The sequence below is a fragment of the Hippopotamus amphibius genome, chromosome 3, assembly GCF_030028045.1.
Source record: "Hippopotamus amphibius kiboko isolate mHipAmp2 chromosome 3, mHipAmp2.hap2, whole genome shotgun sequence".
Classification (NCBI taxonomy): domain Eukaryota; kingdom Metazoa; phylum Chordata; class Mammalia; order Artiodactyla; family Hippopotamidae; genus Hippopotamus; species Hippopotamus amphibius.
In genome coordinates, this window is record NC_080188.1 from 184,989,441 (window position 1) to 185,009,435 (window position 19,995).

A 19,995-nucleotide genomic window follows, 5' to 3' on the forward strand; every position below is an offset into this window, starting at 1 on the left:
CTGATGCCAGAGACAATAATAAAATGGTAATTGTGTTGATGTGAGAAGCATAAGCATATGCAATCATACAGCACACATAAAATAAATGCACGTTTACAGCACATCTTATAATTATGTAATACAGGTGGGATGATTTCCAAGGCAGTGGAAAGGCATCTCCGTCTTGGCCTGCTGAAGGCTCAAAATACGTACGTAGAGACCCAATCATTTGTCGTATGATTTCCTCAGCCTGATAACTCTTAGATGTTCTAAAGAGAGACAGCAGGCAAAGCTAGATTTGCTTTGCATGCCTCAGTGTGACAGCCTATGTTGTTACTGCTGCCCGGATTTGCTAATGTCAGGATGGGCGTGAGAGCTGGGCACCTGTTAGACAAGGGCTCCAGGGTCTCCTTGAGAAAAGAAAGAATACTTGAGGAGCCTATGGAAACATTTTCCTAATTTAGCCTTTTATATTTACCCAACGCTGTGAGAATTTATACATGAATATGTACCAAGGAAGTGACAATAATTTCAATAAAAATAGAAAAATTTTAGGAAGTTGATTATTTTTGCAGACTTATACATAGTACCATGAAGACAGTAGAACATTATTGAAAGAACATTTAGTTCAATATTTTGAGCGTATATATCATTTCAGGAATGGGTGATAAAGACACCAATTAACTGTAGACATTTATACAAACTCTGTGTATGCTGTCCTTCACATTAAGGGAGGATATAGAGAAATAAATTTTTAGAATGTGTGTACATGAAGGTGTATGTGGAAATACTAATTAAGTGCTCTACCTGTACAAAGAAAGAAGTATTTGACTTTCTGCTAGCACTAATAATAGTAGTAATAGTAATAGCGACAATTTATAACTATGTGCCAGGTACTTTCATTCTCATAACTAGCCTATGAAATAGGTATTGTTATTCCAACATTCAGATGCGGAAACTCAAACTTATAACTATTAAACCACTTAATTACTCTAGGCAAGACACCTAGTTAAGTAGGAATGTGATACAAAACAAGGTGTGAATGACTCAAAAATGCATGGTTTTATTCTCTGTACTCCTCACCTCTACGTTGTACAGAAATGCTCATAGTGTAGGATTCCAGGTAGCCAGGTGGGAAAAAAAAAAGAGAAAAATTTTTTTCAGATACTTTTACTGGTTCAGTGTCTCACTCTCAGTGCCAAGATTCAACAATTCTAAAATCTCTGTCCTGATTTTTCTCTGGTTTAAAAGGAATGGCTTCTTTTTTTTTAACTTTTTATTTTGAACTAACTTTCTTTTTAAACAGTTGAAATGTGAATCTATTTTCTGTCCTGGAAATGCTCAGGTTTCATAGAAGAAACAGATTATAGAATTTGGTGAATCACTTAGGAAAACAGCCTGACAGTTTTGAGCAAACCTTGTGGAACTTTTATGAAACACCTCCCATCAGTTTGTCAGGTAGAATTTCCCAAGCATGATCTTTTTTAGTTTCCGCTGATTCCATTTTTAGGCGAGCATAACGGTAATAAGGCATTCTTCCACGTTGTGAAAGCTGTTCTCTCTTTTCCTTTTTAATTGAAGGATCAAGTATTCACACGGGGAGATACCTGCCACATTCAATCATCATCCGGACCTTGGGGGGAACCTCAGTTGATATTCACATTGCCACACTGCACTGGAAAAAACAAACAAATATGTTTGGAGCATCTATATTCACGGTGCATGTTATTTTTATAACACACTGAAGCATTGTTGTTTAAGCCTTACAGTAAACAGAATTCTTCAGTGTACATAGAGATACCTTGTATTAAATTTACATTGTATTGCACTTGTATTGAATTTCCTTGGTTATATGTGACAATCTATTGGGCACCTCAGGAAATACAATTTGACATAACCTGATGAAGAGGCACAAAGATATATGTCCCAGTGGATGTGCTTTATGGACAATTATGATTCAGCTTCCCTGTGAAAATGAAACACCTTAAAAATTCTACCATTATGGAACGAGAAAGGTGATAAACTTCAAACTGCTTTACGATAGCCAGCCGGTGGGAATTAAGTATCCATGTTGTGGATTATCCACTGAAGAAGTGAATTTGCAGAACTGGATTAAATAACCTGATCCCCCATAGCAGATAGCATAATATTGTTTTTTTTATTTTCTTATAGCTATCTTACTGATTATTAGCACAAGAGAATAAGCAAGAGAGAAGCACCAAAGATACAATACAGTACAATATAATAATTCCCCATAAATTTTTATGTTGCATATTTTTCTTTTGCCTCTTTAGATCCTCTCTCTCCTCCACTTAGCCCTGTATCGTACGAGGCTGACCTTTACTCACAGCATCAAAGGGCTTCCTCTCTCTCTTGCTCCTTTGGGTTTGTTCTTGGGCAGCGGCAGCAAGAGATGAAAGACTCAAAGGAGAGTGGAGTCTCAGAACTTTCTGCCAGGCTCTGGGCTCCAGGGCTGCCTTCCTCCACCAAAGGCTACAGCTCCTATCCAATGGCCCTTCCCTGTCCCTCCAGCTCTTTCTCCAGCTTCCTGAATCTGTTCTCACCCTTTCCCCTGCAAATTTAAGGATATTTACTGGCTCCTAGGAGTCCTGACAGTTACTAGCTGGGGATGCATTATCATCACGTGGTGCTTTCCATTAACTCTACCCCTATCTTTGTAGATAGTCCCTTCACTAGACTATCCTCATTTGTCCATTTGTGTTGCCATCAGGTTCCTACTGAGACCCTGACCGATGCTTAAATCTCATTTATTTCACACTTAACACACAGAATTTAGGAGGCTGGTTGTAGAACAAATGTGAAATGCTTTCCCTCATTCTGAGGCTGGCAAAAGTAAATAAGTAAATAAATAAAAATTCTATTTTGTTGTACTTCATTTTGCCACACTAGACATTTTTAAAGCAAATAAGGACAGCCATGCTCAAAAGTTCTAGATGCAGATGATTTATCTAATACTCCTGTGATGTTTCTTTTTTAAATAGTAATCTACTTATATCTCATCAAAAGCTTTCATTTTATTATTATGAAATCTTTGTGGTAGCTAATCAAATAATGGTTTATGAAATTTTTCCTCTTGACGAAGTAGCTCCCAGTGCAAGGTCAGTTTAAAGATCTATTTCTCAAATAAGCCTTGTTCCCTAACATACCTGGACTCGGTTAGCATCTGCCTTCCTTCTCCACTCACCATGTTTTCTTCTATTCCATCTGATTCTCTTTTAATCAACTTTACACACACATAATGCACTTAGTCTGTGTTCTCACTTAGATTGAAAGTTTTCTGAAGGAGGTACCAAGGCTGTTTTGATCACTTCTGTATTCCCAGTGGGTAACACAATGCCTGGCACGTACTAGGTCTTCCATAATATTTTCTGATTAATCAGATTACTATGCTAGTAGATTACTGAAAACCAAAGCCACTAAATCCAGTATATTTTCTTCAAAAATTATTTTGTAGTATTTAGTAAGTAGCTGTTTTTTCACACTGTACTCTCTGGGCTTGATTGGGGTAGGGGAGGAATCTTATGTAAAGAGTTAGTAAACACATATAAGAAACTGCTAAGTTGTAGGATGAATGGATAAAGAAAACGTGGTACAAATATACCATGAAATATTACTCAGCCATTAAAAGGACTGAAATAATGCCATTTGCAGCAACGTGGATGGAGCTAGAGATGATCATACTAAGTGAAGGAAGTCAGAAAAAGGCAAATATCATATATCACTTATATGTGGAATCTAAAAAAAAAAAGATACAAATGAACTTATTTACAAAACAGAAACAGACTCACTGACTTAGATAACAAACTAATGGTTACCAGGTAGAAGGGTGGGGGGGAGGGATAGTTAGGTAGTTTGGGATTGACAGGTACACACTACTATATTTAAAATAGATAACCAACAAGGACCTACTGTATAGCACAGGGAACTCTGCTTAATACTCTGTAATAACCTAACTGGGAAAAGAACCTGAAAAAGAATAGATACATGTATATGTATAACTGAATCACTTTGCTGTACATCTGAAACTAACACAACATTGTAAATCAACTATACTCCAATATAAAATAAAAAATAGAAAAAAAAAAAAAACCTGCTAGGTGATGACAGACAGTGTACAGGTAAGGAGTACAGACTTGTCTCAAGGGTTTTCTTGAGACATGTGCAGATTATTTTTTTACAAGAGATGCACAGTTCGTGACATAGATCAGAGTAGGCAGAGACAGTCTAAGGCAAGATTCCCATAACAAACTGGGCCTGAACTTTCCCTGGAAGAAAGGGACAGCTCTAAGCTCCTTCCTTTTATGTGCATGACACTGAATTCCTAAGGGACTTTCATATATGCTCACTTGTTTGATTCTCAGGTCAGTCAGGCCACCAGGGCAAGGAATCATGCCTCAGTTTTATTGGTGAAGTAAAAGCTTAGAAAATGTCAGCTTCTTGACCAAGTTTTAAAGGCATGTAGTCGTGAGAGAATGGCCACGTGCAGTGAGAGAAAGTTCTTCAAAGGGCAGCCACCAGCTGGGGAGCCTTCCACTTTGCCCCATGATTTTGTGTCTGCATCTTACTTTTTCTCCACATTTAAGAGAGTGCACAGAATGTAGTAGGTGCTCAATAACTGCTGTGTTGATTGAATGAATAATCATTTACATGTATAGGCATAAAATTGACACAGAAATAATTGGCCATAAATGTATAGTTCTGCACCTCAATTTTTTTCCTCCTGACTATGGAGTAGACATATTTTTATGTCAGTATACATAGCTCTCCCTTGTTTTTTCTAAAAGCTTAATCGAAAGTCATTGGATGCAATCATAGCTCTATCCCACCATGAGGGTACCAGGTACATGACCAGTGTCCATTCTTTGGTGCAGCTGCATGTCATCAGTGCCAGCTAACCATTACTCATAAACAGCATTGACAGTGAGGCCAGGTGCGTGGTCCAGTACACAGTGCTCAGATGCATTCTGGTTCATCTTGAGTTAGTGTCACAAGGAAGATTCAGCCAAGCTAGAGCCTCGGGAGTCCCCACGGCTAGAGGAAAGGCCCCTTAGCCAGCTGTTAACCCCTTCCTTCTCAAACTAAACAAACTAAAACGTTGAAAGTAAGAAATAAAGATTTTTTAAAAAGTTGATGTAACTGCTTTAGCATCAGACAAAGGAAACTTTCAGGCAAACAGAAGTATTAAAGATAATTAGGTAACTTCACAATGATAAAAAATTAAGAACTTTTTTGATCAAAATGTGCTATAAACTAAATGCCTGAAAAGATAAGTAAGAGAATGAGATATGATATTCACAACATATGTAACTATCAGAAGACCAATATCCGCAACATATAAAGTATTCCTAGGAATCAATAATAAACTGGGAAAAGATCTGAAAAAGCATTTCACAAAAGAAAAAAAATTAAAATGGCTGACAGACATAAGGAAATGTACTCAGTCTCTTTAATAAGTTGGGAAACAAAAAATAATACCAAAACAAGACACTATTTTACGCAAAAAATACTGGCAAAAATTTAACAATGTGACTGTACAAGGTCTTTTTGAGGATGTGGAACTCACAGGGACTATTGGTGGTAACGGGAATTGATGCACTTTTACAAAGAGTTGAGCATTTTCTAGTAAAGTTGAATATATCCCGACAACTCCCCTCCAGGATCTATACCCTAGGAAATGTGTACACATGAGCCTCAGGACACATGTACAAAAATGATTATAGACACGTTGATATATCAGCCAAAATGTGGAAACAATCTAAATATCAACAATAGAATAAATATACAAATTGTGCCATACAGGAGTACTATACAGCCATGAAAGTGAGTGAAGAATGGCTACCTTCAACAACAGGGATAGAACCAGTGTATATCATGTTGAACAAAAAAAGATGCAAAAAATGCATGAATATGATTTCATTAATTCAAAGTAGAAAACATACAAAACTTACATGGTCTGTTTAGGGGCACGTTCCTGGGTAGAAAAGCAAGGAAATGGTTCTTAAAGTCAACCTAGTTGTCTGTGAGGTGGGGGAGGGTTGGAATCATGAAGGACTCATAGGAAATTGGTGGGGTGCTGGCAGTATTCTATTTTTTAAATTTGGTGATGGTTATAGGAGTTTTGCTTTTTAATTTGTTTTTAAAATATAACATATTTTACCCACTTTATTATATTTTATTACATAATTTTTATTTATTTTTTTTAAAAAGCAACAAACTTTTTTAAAATAAATTTATTTGTTTATTCATTTATCGGCTATGTTGGGTCTTCGTTGCTACGCATGGGCTTTCTCTAGTTGTGGCGAGTGGGGACTGCTCTTCGTTGCAGTTCATGGGCTTCTCAGTGCCATGGCTTCTCTTGTTGCGGAGCATGGGCTCTAGGTGTGTGGGCTTCAGCAGTTGCAGCACTTGGGCTCAGTGGTTGCGGCTCGTGGGTTTTAGAGCACAGGCTCAGTAGTTGTGGCACATGGGCTTAGTTGCTCCGTGGCATGTGTGATCTTCCCAGACCAGGGATCGAAACCATGCCCCCTGCATTGGCAGGTGGATTCTTAACCACTATGCCACTAAGGAAGTCCCATAATTGTTAAAAGGTAGAAAAAAAACAGGTCTACAGAAGCTGGAGAGTATACTGTTTAGTGCCCTATAGAATCTGAATGCTTCAGTGCCAACCCATAGCTCCATCACTTTCTAGCCATGTGGCATCGGCCAAGTTAGCAAACCTCCCTCAAACCTGTTTTTCTCATCTGTAAAGGGAAAGTGAAACTCCTGCTTTCAAGGTTATTTCCTGAGGGCTAAGGTATCTGATTAAAGCGTAAATACAGTTGTTATTTTTTCAGCCTCAACTTCCGCTGCTATTCAGGGGTTTGCCTCTTCTGTCATGCTTTCCTACACAACAGTTTTTGTTTTGTATTTTAGTTAAGTGTTGTATTTTGAGATAATTCTAGATTTACATGCGGCTGTAAAAAATAATGCATAGAGAGCCCATGGGCCCTTTGTCCAGTTTCTCCTAAAGGCGAACATCTTCCAAAACTATAGTACACTATCACAACTAAGATTTTGACATTGATACAGTCAAGATATAAAACAGACCCATAGCTTTCCTTTTTAATCTCAAATTAAAAAAACAATCACTTTTCAACAGTTACTTTGAGGGAAGCAAGTTCTTTGGTAGCAGATTTTTGTGTTTTTGTATTGCAAATTTTACAGTCCATCTCTGATATAGACATCTCTCTCTTCTGACTAGTGACATTGTTATACCATATTTAATCTAACACATCCCCGTCCTAAGCACATGTTTGTTTTATTAAAGAAGAGAAAGTACAGTTGACCCTTGAACAATAAGGGGGATATGGTAGAAAATCCAAGTAGAATACTCCCTCCCTATCCGTGGGGGATTGGCAGGACTCTCTGCAGATACCAAATCTGCGGTTGCAGAAATCCCCATAGTCAGCCCTCTCTATCTGCACTTCTGCATCTGTGGAATCAACTAACCTCAGATTACATAGTTCTGTACTGAAAAAAATCCACATATAAGTGGAACTATGCAGTTCAGACCCATGTGGTGCAAAGGTCAGCTATATATAAAAATGTTAAAGATATTTCTCTCTTAGAATATTCCATATACCACTGCTGAAATGTGGCATCCCTACATCCCTGCCTAGGTCACCGCTAGTTACCATCCATTCAGGAAAATGTGGATTTAAAAATTATTTCTCTTTCTTTTTGACATCCTCAGCTGTCCCACTTCTCCCTACCTCCATGGTCTTCCCTATGCCAGTATTATAAATGGGATTCTAGATTAATTTTTCTAAATAAGACTTTCATTGTGCCCCTAGTCAGTATGTGAAAACGTCAACGATTCTCCTGTGCATCATAAAATCTGAACTTCTTGGAGCAGCATTCAGGACCCTAACTTCCCTTTGAATGTTTATTTTCTGTTAGACTTTAACCAATTATAGCAACAACAACAAAATTCTGGTCTGTTCAGGATATCTTTACTATACCTTGTGTTTGCTTGCTTCCACACATTGGTAAATATCATTTCCCCACCAGGCACTTCTTCCTGAGTCATTGCCTTTTCATGTTTTACCATTTATGGAAGAACCTATGGAAGCTGCAGCTTCCTTGCATGGAAGACTTGGCTGCTCTGAAAAGTTTTTAGGACGCGCTTTAGCCAAAGTGATTGTTCCCCGCTAGAAGCTTCTGTACTTACTGTCTATACCATTTGTTGGGCATAGAGTTTCTGCGGTGCTTATTGCTCATTTAACTCTTGGATTATTTAATTAGACTTGTGTTTAACCCTTTTCTTATTTCCGTAAATGTAGATACTATTTCTTATTCTTTCTGTCCCCCAAAGCACCAAGCATAGCACCTTTCAGGTAATTGACTTTCAATAAATATGTTGATTTTTTATTAGGTTCATCCTCATTGCTTTTAGGGCTAGAGCATGTTCATCAGTCCTTAATTTGAGTGGAATTCCTGCATATTTTAGAAGAGATAATTAGGCTGGAAATGGATAATGGTAGTGGCAGCAGTGGGGTGAGATCGCCAGATCCCACCACTGAACATATCCTTGTATGACTTTGGGAAGTAGCTTAGCCCCTCTAGGACTGTATTCCCTCATCTCCATAACAGGCAACTAACAGTTCTACTTTCTTGGTGCTGTCAAAGTTAACAGAAATAATTCACATTACGCATGTAGCCTATTGTCTGACTCAAAGTAAGTGTTCAGTACATTTTTTAATAATAAAGGGTTTTATAATTTCAAAATTACTTACATGGCATTTTAAGAACCTAGCATTTTACTTTTCCCAAAGCTATCCATACGTGTCCTGTGCTCTAGTCAAAGAAGAAAAGTGTCTTCTTAGGCTTCATTTAAAATGTCTATTAGGTTATAGTCACTTGTTCTTGTAACTCACTTTGGGAATCTGAGGTCAATAAAAATTGTTGTGTTAAGAGATATTTTAGACTTATCACTTTTTAATGTATGTTTTGGGAACTGCATTATACAATGTTTCATATCATAGTAATTTTATGTATATCAAAATATTTGCTAATAAAAACAAGCTATGAAATTTGCTTACATATGTTGATAAGAAATGGAGTGTTCTTTTCAAATGGTATCTCTTATTGTCCACGAATTTACCAGGAAATTTGACTTTGTGCCCTTAACTCAAGATTTTATAATTAATGGCCTTTCCCCAATCAGATCAGAGGAAGTACCTTGTCTTAGGCTCCTTTGTGGGGGACACATGTGGATTCCAGGTCTAAACCACAATAGTATCCCACTTTGGTCTGACCTTGAGATTTGGTGATTGGCTGGTAAGACCTGGACCAAAAAGGCAGAAAACCCAGAGAGGTCAATACCACTAGTCTGTTTCATCCTCACAACATGCTTACATTGACCCCAGCTTCCTGGTTCTGGGATGGGAAACTCATCTTGCGAGTACTGGTGAAGACCTGATTGATCACCCATTACATGTGACATGATCAGATATGTGTTCTGAAAACTGCCCTGATGACTGTATTATGAAGAGTAAATTGTACGGGGGCATGAATGACGTCCAAACACTCAGGTGGCTGTAATTCTCAGGTACGAGATGGTGGCAGGATGGACTGGATGGCCATGCATATGGAGATGGGGAAAGATCAATTTGGGATGTAAGGTCTACAGGACTGAGGATGGAGTTGGTGGGCAGATGAAGTAGAGGAGCTTTCCAAAATGACTTAAAAGGTGAACTGCATGTATGCAGTGTATGCTTGTTCTACAGTTTGGTTCCACAGTTGATCTTTGAGCCTTACAAATCTTTTAGTATCCTACAAATACTGTCGAATATTGGTTATTTAAGAATGCTGGGTAACTCTGTGTGTGTGTGTGTGTGTGTGTGTGTGTGTGTGTGTGTGTGTGTGAGAGAGAGTGAGAGAGATCTCACCTGCCCTAAGTCTGGACTTCAGTCTCGTCCACCCCTTAATGCATCCTGGATTGTAAAAAAGTGAGCGGTTGAATTAACTGTCACAAATGTCATTTAATTTCATTCTCAGCTCGTTTGCAGTGTGCTCATCTTACTCTGAGCCCTTCTGTTGGCAACTGTCTGTTATTTTTTTATCCATAGTTCCAAATGTCATGGTTATCTAGTTTCTCAGCAGAGCTTGCTAGGGGTTGACTTGCTAGAGTCAGGTAGACAAAACAAAGAAGTTCCTTTCGAGAGCCTGTCACTAAGGGAGAATGAGGAAGAACTCAAAAAGCAGACACCAGACTTGATGAAGTGTAGCCACTGAGAGATGTTAAGGAGAAGAGCTGGGTAAGTATCTATCTCCTCAGTCCTGGAGGGGACCACGGAATTAGCGAGTATAGTCTCTGATGTCCATAATGAACAGTTTGAATCATCACAAAATGATTCAATTACACCCATTATTGTCTGTGTGAAACGACAGGAAAGTGTGTAGTGTTTGCTGGGAAGATTTCCTTCAAAAATGGTTAAGATTTTTAAGTTTGCACTTCAGGGGTGAGATTTAGGCTTAACAAAATTTAACTCCTATAAAATATCTAATTTCCCAGTATGTCAGATAAATGAGATAATATGCATATAATCCCAGAAGGAATGAAATTGTCTGTTCCCCAATTATGTAAGAAAAGGGAAATATTGATTTGAGTACTTTCTATTTCAGTGTTGAAAAGCAGATCAAGTAGATAGCATTTCAGCAGTCTTAAACTTTTTTAAGAACTTCTGCAACTTAGATTTGCACATAAGTGCAATAACATATGATTTGCACATTGTATGCCCATCACATACAATGATTTCTTAGCAGAGTGCCTGCCATATAATAATTTCTTGTCTTTATTATTATTAGTGAGATTTTACATATTTTTCTTCTCTTAAATTTTCCCTGTACTAGTTGGTTTTTCACTATGTATATTTCATTTCTTAGTTTTAATTCATTCGTGTTTGTGTGTCCGGTATTAAATGGCATTAAAGCAAATACTCTCCGTAAGTATTCTTTGAGTAACTGTAGATGGTCACATAAGAATAAAGAAGGACAGATGCTGGCAGCTACACTTTTTGTGTGTGTGGAGCCAGAGTGGTACCTGATAGTAAAATGAAGACTTTCTCAAAAATTTGGAAAATAAGGGAAGTGGACCTGCTTTCAGAAAGAAACATGGTATAGAGTTATCTTCAAAAAGGAAAATCGGTCAAAGTGGTAGCTTTATTAAAGTGTTAAGCTTATTTAAATGAAAAAAAAACTTTAATCCTAAGGGATGTATTGATCAAGATCTAATTAGTCAAACAGAAAATGTGCTAGGTATTCAAGACAGACTATATTTAATACAAGAAGTTGGTTACAAGAACGTTGGAAGGACTGGGAAAAAAAAAAAAAACGGAGAGGGGAGAAGGAGGCGGATATGGGAAGAATAGAAAGGGTGACTGCCAGCAAGCTGCTGAGTTTCCTGGACAGGGGCTGAGCTGCTGCCTGCTGCTGGATCTGCTGATTTGAATTGGATGCTTGAACCATCAAGAGCCACTGAGATTCCACTGTTGAAGAAGCTGCACATGCAGAAGACGAGCTTGTGATGTCTGGACTGCTCGGTGTGGCCATTGCTTGGCTGTGTAGTGACAGTCAGCAAAGGCGTCTGCTCTTGGAACTGGAAGCTGAACGTTTTCTTTCCTCCTGCTTCTGCCCTCCTAGCAATGCCTCCTCTTGGTGAAACTGAATAGAAAGTCCACCAGCAAAAGAGCTGGAAATGAAATGTGTTGGCTCTCAGACTCGGTGCACAGAGCAGACTATAGAAGCGTGGCTGTGGGGCGGCAATCAGATGACTTAGGTGAATAAGCAGCTGAGCTATTCAGGCTCCGTGTCCATTACCTTCCACTACTGATGACAGGCTCTGCCCGCTTCCACCCCAAATGATGCTACTATGTTTTGGACAGATGAAGATGCTCTTAGCCTCTGTCACTATAGTCATATCTGGGTGGTATTAGTTCCCCTTTCAGTTTACATACAAACCACCTGGATACTCTACAACTTAAAAGCTAATCTATAAATTAACACCCACTAACTTTTTTATATATAAATCAATAGGGAAAAGGAGGGAAAATTAGTTATTATATACAAACCTTTATGTAATAAACATGCAATAAAAAAACACCTACAATTCTTGTTTCTATAACTAGTTAAGGCCATATTTACAATGTCTTACCTTTGCTGTCAGCCAGTTGTCCATCAGTTTGGGATTCTTGACCTAGCTAGGCAACCAAACATTTCTTACTAAAAGGTCCATGTCCTTATTGGTTATGGCTTAAGTTGCTTTAGACTTTCAATAGTTAGTTACATGGTTGGACCTGGTCAGGTAAGGGGATGCCCTTGGGAAAGTGCCTGAGGCATGCAGAAGGAAGCTAATTCCTTCTTCCATGCAGTAACTTTTTCTTTGCGTGTTAATCTAGTTGCAGGAGGATCCCAAATTGCCAGGTATCAATAATATTCTGTTTCTAATTTACTGATAACTTGGTGATGCCTCATGATATGAGCATTCCTCTTTGTGGGTAGAGGAAGCACAAATAGTTTGTGTAGTATATGAAGTATAATAGTGAGACGTGACAGGCTGACTACCTTCTCTTGAGTCCCACATTTTCTCACTATAGAAAAAGCAGCGTCAAATACTGATTCCTAGCTCAAAGCAGATGTAGCATCCTATAGGAACCCCAGATCCACAGGATGTTATCACTCAGCTTGGGCTGTAATGTAGGCTCCCAGAGGCCACTTCTGCTATCTCCCAGACTATGGGTTGATGAGGTATATTGTAAGGTGGATAACTTCCATAGTGTTAGTTTATTTTTCCCTTCTTTTTCTATAAACTGATTTCTTAATCAAAAGCAGCATTGTGAGGGAGATTCTGACAACAGGCACAGCATTCCATAAGTTCATAGACGATGGAGCTGCCAGATCACCCTGAACAGGTTCTAGAAGTGAGCAGCTTCTTCCCAGGAGAGAAGGATGCTTGCGAAAAGTCTCCTGGTGTTAGGATTCCCTGAGTGATGTTGTCCCTAATATGATGATGCATGAAGTTTTGACCTACTTTTAGGACATTCACAAGATGAACACCAGATCTGCTGTTCATAAGTCTGAGAGTCAGGCATTCTGGAAGCCAGCTCTCAGGGACTCTCTTGATGACCTTTGATTTTCCTAGAGTCTTTTGTTTCAAAACTCATTCCTTCTCTAAATCTTGTTTCAGAACTATTCTATAATATCAACCTTTTAGCAAGTTTCTTTTCATTTGTCAACCATCTAGGTATCTTTTTTTTGTAGTCTTGAATTTTCACTCTGTATTAGATGCTGATATTTTATTACTATGCTCTGTATATATTATTCATTCAGTCAATATTTTTTAAGTGCCTACTATGTTTTAGGCATAGTGCTAAGCTCTAGAAATACACAGGTAAGGAAGAGTCAGGATTGCCTTGGGGATGCTATAGCCCACAGGCGGTTAAACAAGGAAGAAGAATACTAATACTATGAGAAGTGGATGAGTGCTGTGATGGAGATGTATGGTGTGCTAGTGGGGAAGCACCCAAACCCATCCTCAGGGAAGGCTACCTGATGGAGGAACAGTTAAGATAATTCCTCAAGGATGCAGCCAGGAGGCCACTGTGAAATTAATTTTACTTTGAAAGAGGTTCTAATTTAGCATGTAAGCAAAGTTTGTTTCCCACAGTAAAATGTTTAATGAGTGTGGGGATCCTGTATTTCCAGTGAACAGAGATCCCTAACTTCCTTTTAATGTATGTTTGGATGGAATAAATCAAATGATTATATTCACTAACCATTCAGTCTCTCAAATCTCTGTTAGTTGATTTCATGAAAATACACATAACTTCTGAAATAAACTTAAGTTGACCATGGAATCCAGCAAATCATAGTTTCTCTAACCCATTCATGAATGTCTCATGAATGTAATCCATGCAAATTGCACTGGCTTTCTACTTAGGTGATTCAGTGTTGTAACTGAGCATGGGCTCTAGAGCCAGACCGCCTAGTTTCAAATCCTGACTCTGACACCTGCCAGCTGTGTGACCTTGAGCACATTACCTAAGCTGTCTGTGCCTGACTTTCCTCATCTATGAAGTAGTGATAATAATACTGCCTTTATTATAGTCGTACTGTGAGGAGAGAGTTAAAGAGGAGGGTGCACATGGAAAAACGCCTGACACATCCTGAGTGACACACAATGCTTTAACAAACAAGGTCATTGGACTTCTAAAGCACATCTATTAAGGTATCATTTTAGAAAGCAATACAAATTATAAATGTACTTCATTTATTCATTTTTCATATGGAACACCAATGACAGTAGTTAATGTGATGCAATAGAAAGATTCCTGTACTGGGACTCTTGGGTTCTCTTTGTGTCTCTATACAAATTAGCTTAACAATTTGATATTCAAGAGTTTAAAGCCTGTTGCCTGTATCCTTTGGGAAGAGACAGGGTTTAGACTAAGGGAGAGACTGTGATTCCACGAAATTAGAAATCATGTCAAGAAGGGCTTGCTTCCTTTAAGGCATTCTTTGCTATTGTCTAGCAATCATACTAAAAGGCAATTATTATCTTCCCAGGTGTTATCACAAGTTACGGACTCTATCTAGATGGCATATTAATTCACAATTCCTCACAACTCAGTTGTCATGCTTCTGGATTCGCTCCTTGGAGCTTACATTCCTTCAGCGTGCAAGCCTGCACGGCCAAAGGTTGTGCTCTGGGCCCACTGGTAAGTGTGTGAATTTACATCCTGGAAATGTATTAAATGTCAGATGACAGTGAATAGGCGACTCGGCACAGCTAGCCTTTCAAGTAGGATAGGAGACTTTCTTTTTATAAAATTTCATTTAAGGGTTAGCAGGATTTTATATTCAACATAAATTTCAAGACTGCACATAGGTCTAGTGAAGGACAGAATCTACATTTTACTGAAATTTCAAAAGGTAAGTTGACCAGCTGAGCAGGCATACGTGTAATTTTGCCTAATTTAGTGACATATTTAAAGTGGATGTTTTTTTCTTAGTAATGAACTCGACAACTTGAGTAAGTTTATGATTAAAAAGTGAAAATAATTGAAAGCCCGGAACTGCCACACTGTGGTAACACTGCTCCCCAAAGAATTATGTAAATCAATTAAAAAGTTGAGTTTGCCTCGTCCATTAGAATAATATATTTTAATTTCATTAGCGTGATGTATTCATAAGAACCGTTATTTAAAATTACATTAATATCAGCTTTTGTTATCCACATTTCAGAAATCTATATGTTATCTATATTTCATTGAGTTAAAAGGTTGACAAAATTGTGCTTTTTGTTACTAGTATAATTTTCAAAACCCAGTTAGTTGTACATAATTGTCATAGACCAGCATGACATTCTTCAGTTTCAAAACATCACATTTGACTCTTGTGCATGTTTCTTGATTAATTAGATTTAGCTTCTTTTAAGGGAAATCCTCATTCCTTTTAGATATTTTTTTGGCAATCTTTGCTAATGACCTATCATTTTAATGCACTCTGTCTTCATTGAAGAGTGTATTGTATAAATATTACCTTGAAAAACAGCTCTACCATTTAATTTTTTGCTTCCTTATTTTTGCTCACACCTCCCGTTTCACTTCAGAGATTGGTTGCTTTCCAAGCCACTAACATCATCTATCAGTGGAGCTGAGCTGTAGTCTTTATTGCCATTAAGTATTTTATAGCCTGGGCCCCTCTGATGGTTACTTACTCTTAAAAGCAGGAATGGCAATAGGCCAGCCTTTCTTCTCCATTCAAAAAAAGAAAAAGAAACAAAAGAACACTTCCCATGAGCCTGAAACTGAGACTTTCTCAAAAATATAAACTGCAAATTGTGGTTCTGGCTAATAATTGGGTCCCCCTCTGTCTCCTGATGTTTTGGTAACTTTAAACAAGGGGGACACGGTTATCGATCTGTGCCTTGTGCAGATGGTAGGTGATGTTGACCTGCAGGAATCAAATGCCACAGTGTCCTGACAGGAAGGGGGAAAAAGAATTGGATTATAAAACCCTACTCTCCCATGGCCTCCCACATTCTAGACTCAGTCCTGACTTAAAGCACAGAGTTATTTTCTCCCCTTGGTCCTTTTCTCTATCCTGTGCTCAGTATGCAAACGCTTTCCCCAAGTCAATGATCCATCTCTAATCACTGGGATTGAATAACAATGTCTTTATTTAGAACAAGTCAACTCTGTGCTGCCAAGAAGTTAAAACCCATGATCTTCCATCAATTTCTAGAATATTTTTTTACCAATTAAAATACATGTTATGCCCTTAAGAGATTACAGATTTGAGTATTCTAGGTAGCTCTGGATATGTCACAATCATGAAGGATATTACAGATTCAACTCTTTTTGTTGATGATTCTTTTGAATGTGCCTTGATTTAAGAAATCTAGGAATCAATCTTAATCGCCAGACTTAACATTAAATTACAATATGGTGTTCAACAAAATCCAACCAAATTTTGTGTGTGTGTGTGTGTGTGTGTGTATGTATCTCACTTAAAGGTTTCTTTATCTAAAGCCCAACGTTATAATAAATATTTCATTGAAACAAAACAAATTATGATCTCTATTTTAAAATCTTTTGCTGGCAGAAATCAAGGAATAAATTTCCCAAAGACTCAATTTTTTTTTCTTCACTTAACAATATTCCTTAAGGATAACTCTTGGTTTTTAGAAAAAGAAGGCTGTGTGTTTCACATCTCTTACATATTTAATATCATTGTTTTTCATGCACACAGGGAAATACCATTCAATATTTCCTATGACAAATATGCACTACAGTCTTAAATGTGGTCTGGTTCACCCTTAAAATTTTCCAGGTTGCTCATATAATAAACCAAAAAAAAAAAGGTAAAAAAACAACAAATTTGATAAAATAGAATATTTTTAAAATAAAAATACATCCATAAGTTCCATATTCTTACCACCTTAATGTAGTATTAGTGCAGTATTTTTTGTGCCTTTCACCTAACCATGTTGATTCCCTGTTATTTGTGATTCAGAAGAAATTGCTCTGTACTATCCGGAAAAAAAAAAAAAAAAGATTTCTGTGTGTTTTGTTCAGTTCTTGTCCATTTGCACAAGGTATTTAGCTTTTAAAGAAATTTCAATGTAAAAAACAATTTACAGTGCCTTTGCTCCTAATTTTTTAAGATGCTAATGTGCATTGTCAAATTAAATCCAGCAATTGAGGCTTCATAAATGTTTGAAGTAACGAAAAAAATGAACAGCACCAGAAGAACTTTTTAAATGCTTTCCTTTTTTTCAGATATATTGTTGAACTGCAATTAGAAATCCTTCACATTTTGTGTTTCTTTAATAAATTGCAGAGAATGTGTTCATAGGAAAGTCACTTTGCTTTTGTTTGTTTATTGGTTGGTTGGTTTTTCTCTTAGCCACTGTTAGATAACACTGGTAGAGTCTAAGATGGGGGGTTTATGACTGTATCTGGCTTTGGAACATTCATTGGATTCAGTTCTCCAAGGACTATCTTAAGGATGAAGTGTGAAACTATAGGTCACCACTGTGTGATATGGTTGAAAAGTTGTCTTTGTTTCCTGGTGATGGCATGCTTATATAGATAAACACACCCAGACACACATGCACGCATGCTCACCTTTTCACAGCCATTTTTTAAATAAAGAAATGAATGAATTTTGTTATTTATGACAACTAAATCTTAATGGCAATAAATGTTATGGTCGAGAAAATCCCATATGGGAAATCTATCCCATACCTGCTATTTTTCCCCCATGCCTCCTTGGCAAACATGCTTTATTCTATGAAACCTTAGATTTCTCAACTACTACAAAAGGAAAATAATGACTACTTTGCAAAGTGATGCTGTGAAAATTTAAATGAAATATTTATACAAAGGTTTCTGGTACATGGTAGGAGTTGTATTAAGGATAAAAATTTTATTAAAATGTTTGTTTTCATTGCATATTTCTTCTCAAATTTTTTTTTTTCTATATTAAGGGAGGTTTCCAGGTGAAAGACAAGTCAACCTTCCACAATGCCTTTTCCTTAGCATTTTGTAAGGCGAAATTGATAAACAAAATGGTAATTTAAAAAAAAAAACCAAGTCAGAGCAAAATAGTACAATTGCCAAATTTAATATAGTGTAAAATCACTGAAGTATTTATCCATATACACAAGGAAATTTTAAAAATCTATTTATTTTGAATTAACCAGATATTTGAGAATAATAATATAATCTGGATTTGCCCTTAATTCTTCAACTTTTTGAGTCTCCTTTTATTTGGAGCCCTTTAAAATCATTTTCTATGCAGTAATTTGAACTATATACATAGACATAATGAAACCAATCGCATTTGTTATGAAATATTAAAATGCTGAATTGATATTTTTCTAGTCAAGTTTCTTTATCATTTTTGTACATAGCTATTAGACTAAAAAAATGGCTAGGAGTTATAGACCTAAAGAACCCCATAGCCTTTCTCAGATGAAAATAAAACATGTCGTGACCTCATACTTATTAAAAATTAACACTCTGTCTTTTCCACATTTATTTTCATAATTGGGAAAGTGTATTCGTCCTAACAAATGAAGGCTACATAATTGAGAATATTTGCTGCCTAAGGATTTCATGTTTGATTACCTTCTTGTGAGGTATGAACCTGTATTTTAAGAATAAGGTCAAAATTATCAACATGTTCAATAAATCTGAAAAAGCCAAACATTTATGAGGAATGCTTATGAGTTTGTCATGATTAGTTAATAAACTTAAGGCAGTTATTAAAAGATGCTAAAATATCCTGAACCCCTTTCTACTTTCTTTCCAACTTCATCTTCCTCTGTTCTCTTAGTTAATTTACTTACTGACTATTAAAATCTTTCTGCCCCCTGTGCAGTGAAGGATTATATTTATTTCAGAGTCCTTCTCTTCAAATAATGTATTTTTTGTCTTTTTCTGTGTACATTCATTACCACTAGATTAATGAAATTTCAACTTTTTGTGATTATAATTTAGGGATAGAGTCACTCAGGTACATTTATCTCTTGACGTCTGGCATGGTGCCATTTGCACATAGAACTCTGTGTGTGTGTGTGTGTGTGTGTGTGTGTGTGTGAAGATGCTTGGTGTGACCTTTGACAAAGCCCAGCAGTCTATCACTGCAGTCAGGAGCTTATGAGCACAGACCTCACGCATTTCTTCTGTTTTGCAATCACATAAAAAATTGTTTCTAAGCCATCCTAGAAATAGTCTCTGGCTATACACAGCCACAGGCATGCTCACAGTGGGAGCTGATGCACACACTCTGGAAATCACAAACTGCCTTGGTCAGGAGCTCAAATTCTAAGCTTTAACAGCAGGAGGAAGAAAACATGAGGTATGCTTTGATCCTGCTGACAAAATGAGGTATTCATACAAGATGCAACTGTCAAAATAGTTTACTTCACAGCCAAAAGAGATTCTTTGAAGAAATATGCTCAAAGTGAAGCATGTACTTATTTTATTTGCAAACAAAAATAAATCTTTTTATACTCACAGGTGGAAAATCGAACTCTAGAAGCTCCTCCTGAAGGAACAGTAAATGTGTTTGTCAAAACAGAAGGATCCCGAGAAGCCCATGTGAGATGGGAAGCACCTTTTCACCCTAATGGACATTTAAAATACTCAGTCCTTTTTACTGGCACTTTCTATGCTGACCAAGGTAACTTGTTTGTCATGTTTGAACTTTCATAACATTGGAAAACAATTTATTTTCTTTCAAATATTTTCTTTTAGCCACAGATTTTAATTTCTTTATTTTTCCTAAAAGTAACCTGTATTGATGAGCCAGCTCAGCCATGCTCATTCTGGGGTCCCCAGAGCAGCCGTAAAAGCTGCATCTGATCAGTTGGAGGAAGGATGAACTCTCAACCCCCACACCTGATCTACTCAACTCCGGGGAGGTGGAGATCAACATTCCGTGTTT

General features: G+C 37.2%; 1 protein-coding gene across 1 annotated transcript in view; it reads left to right on the forward strand.

Moving 5' to 3' along the window:
• Positions 1 to 19,995, forward strand: part of USH2A (usherin) — a 758,076-nt gene that overhangs the window by 408,432 nt on the left and 329,649 nt on the right. The window contains exons 36-37 of the mRNA XM_057727708.1: positions 14,605 to 14,756; positions 19,569 to 19,731. Coding sequence (XP_057583691.1) covers positions 14,605 to 14,756; positions 19,569 to 19,731 — 315 coding nt within the window. The remainder of the gene's footprint in view (positions 1 to 14,604; positions 14,757 to 19,568; positions 19,732 to 19,995) is intronic.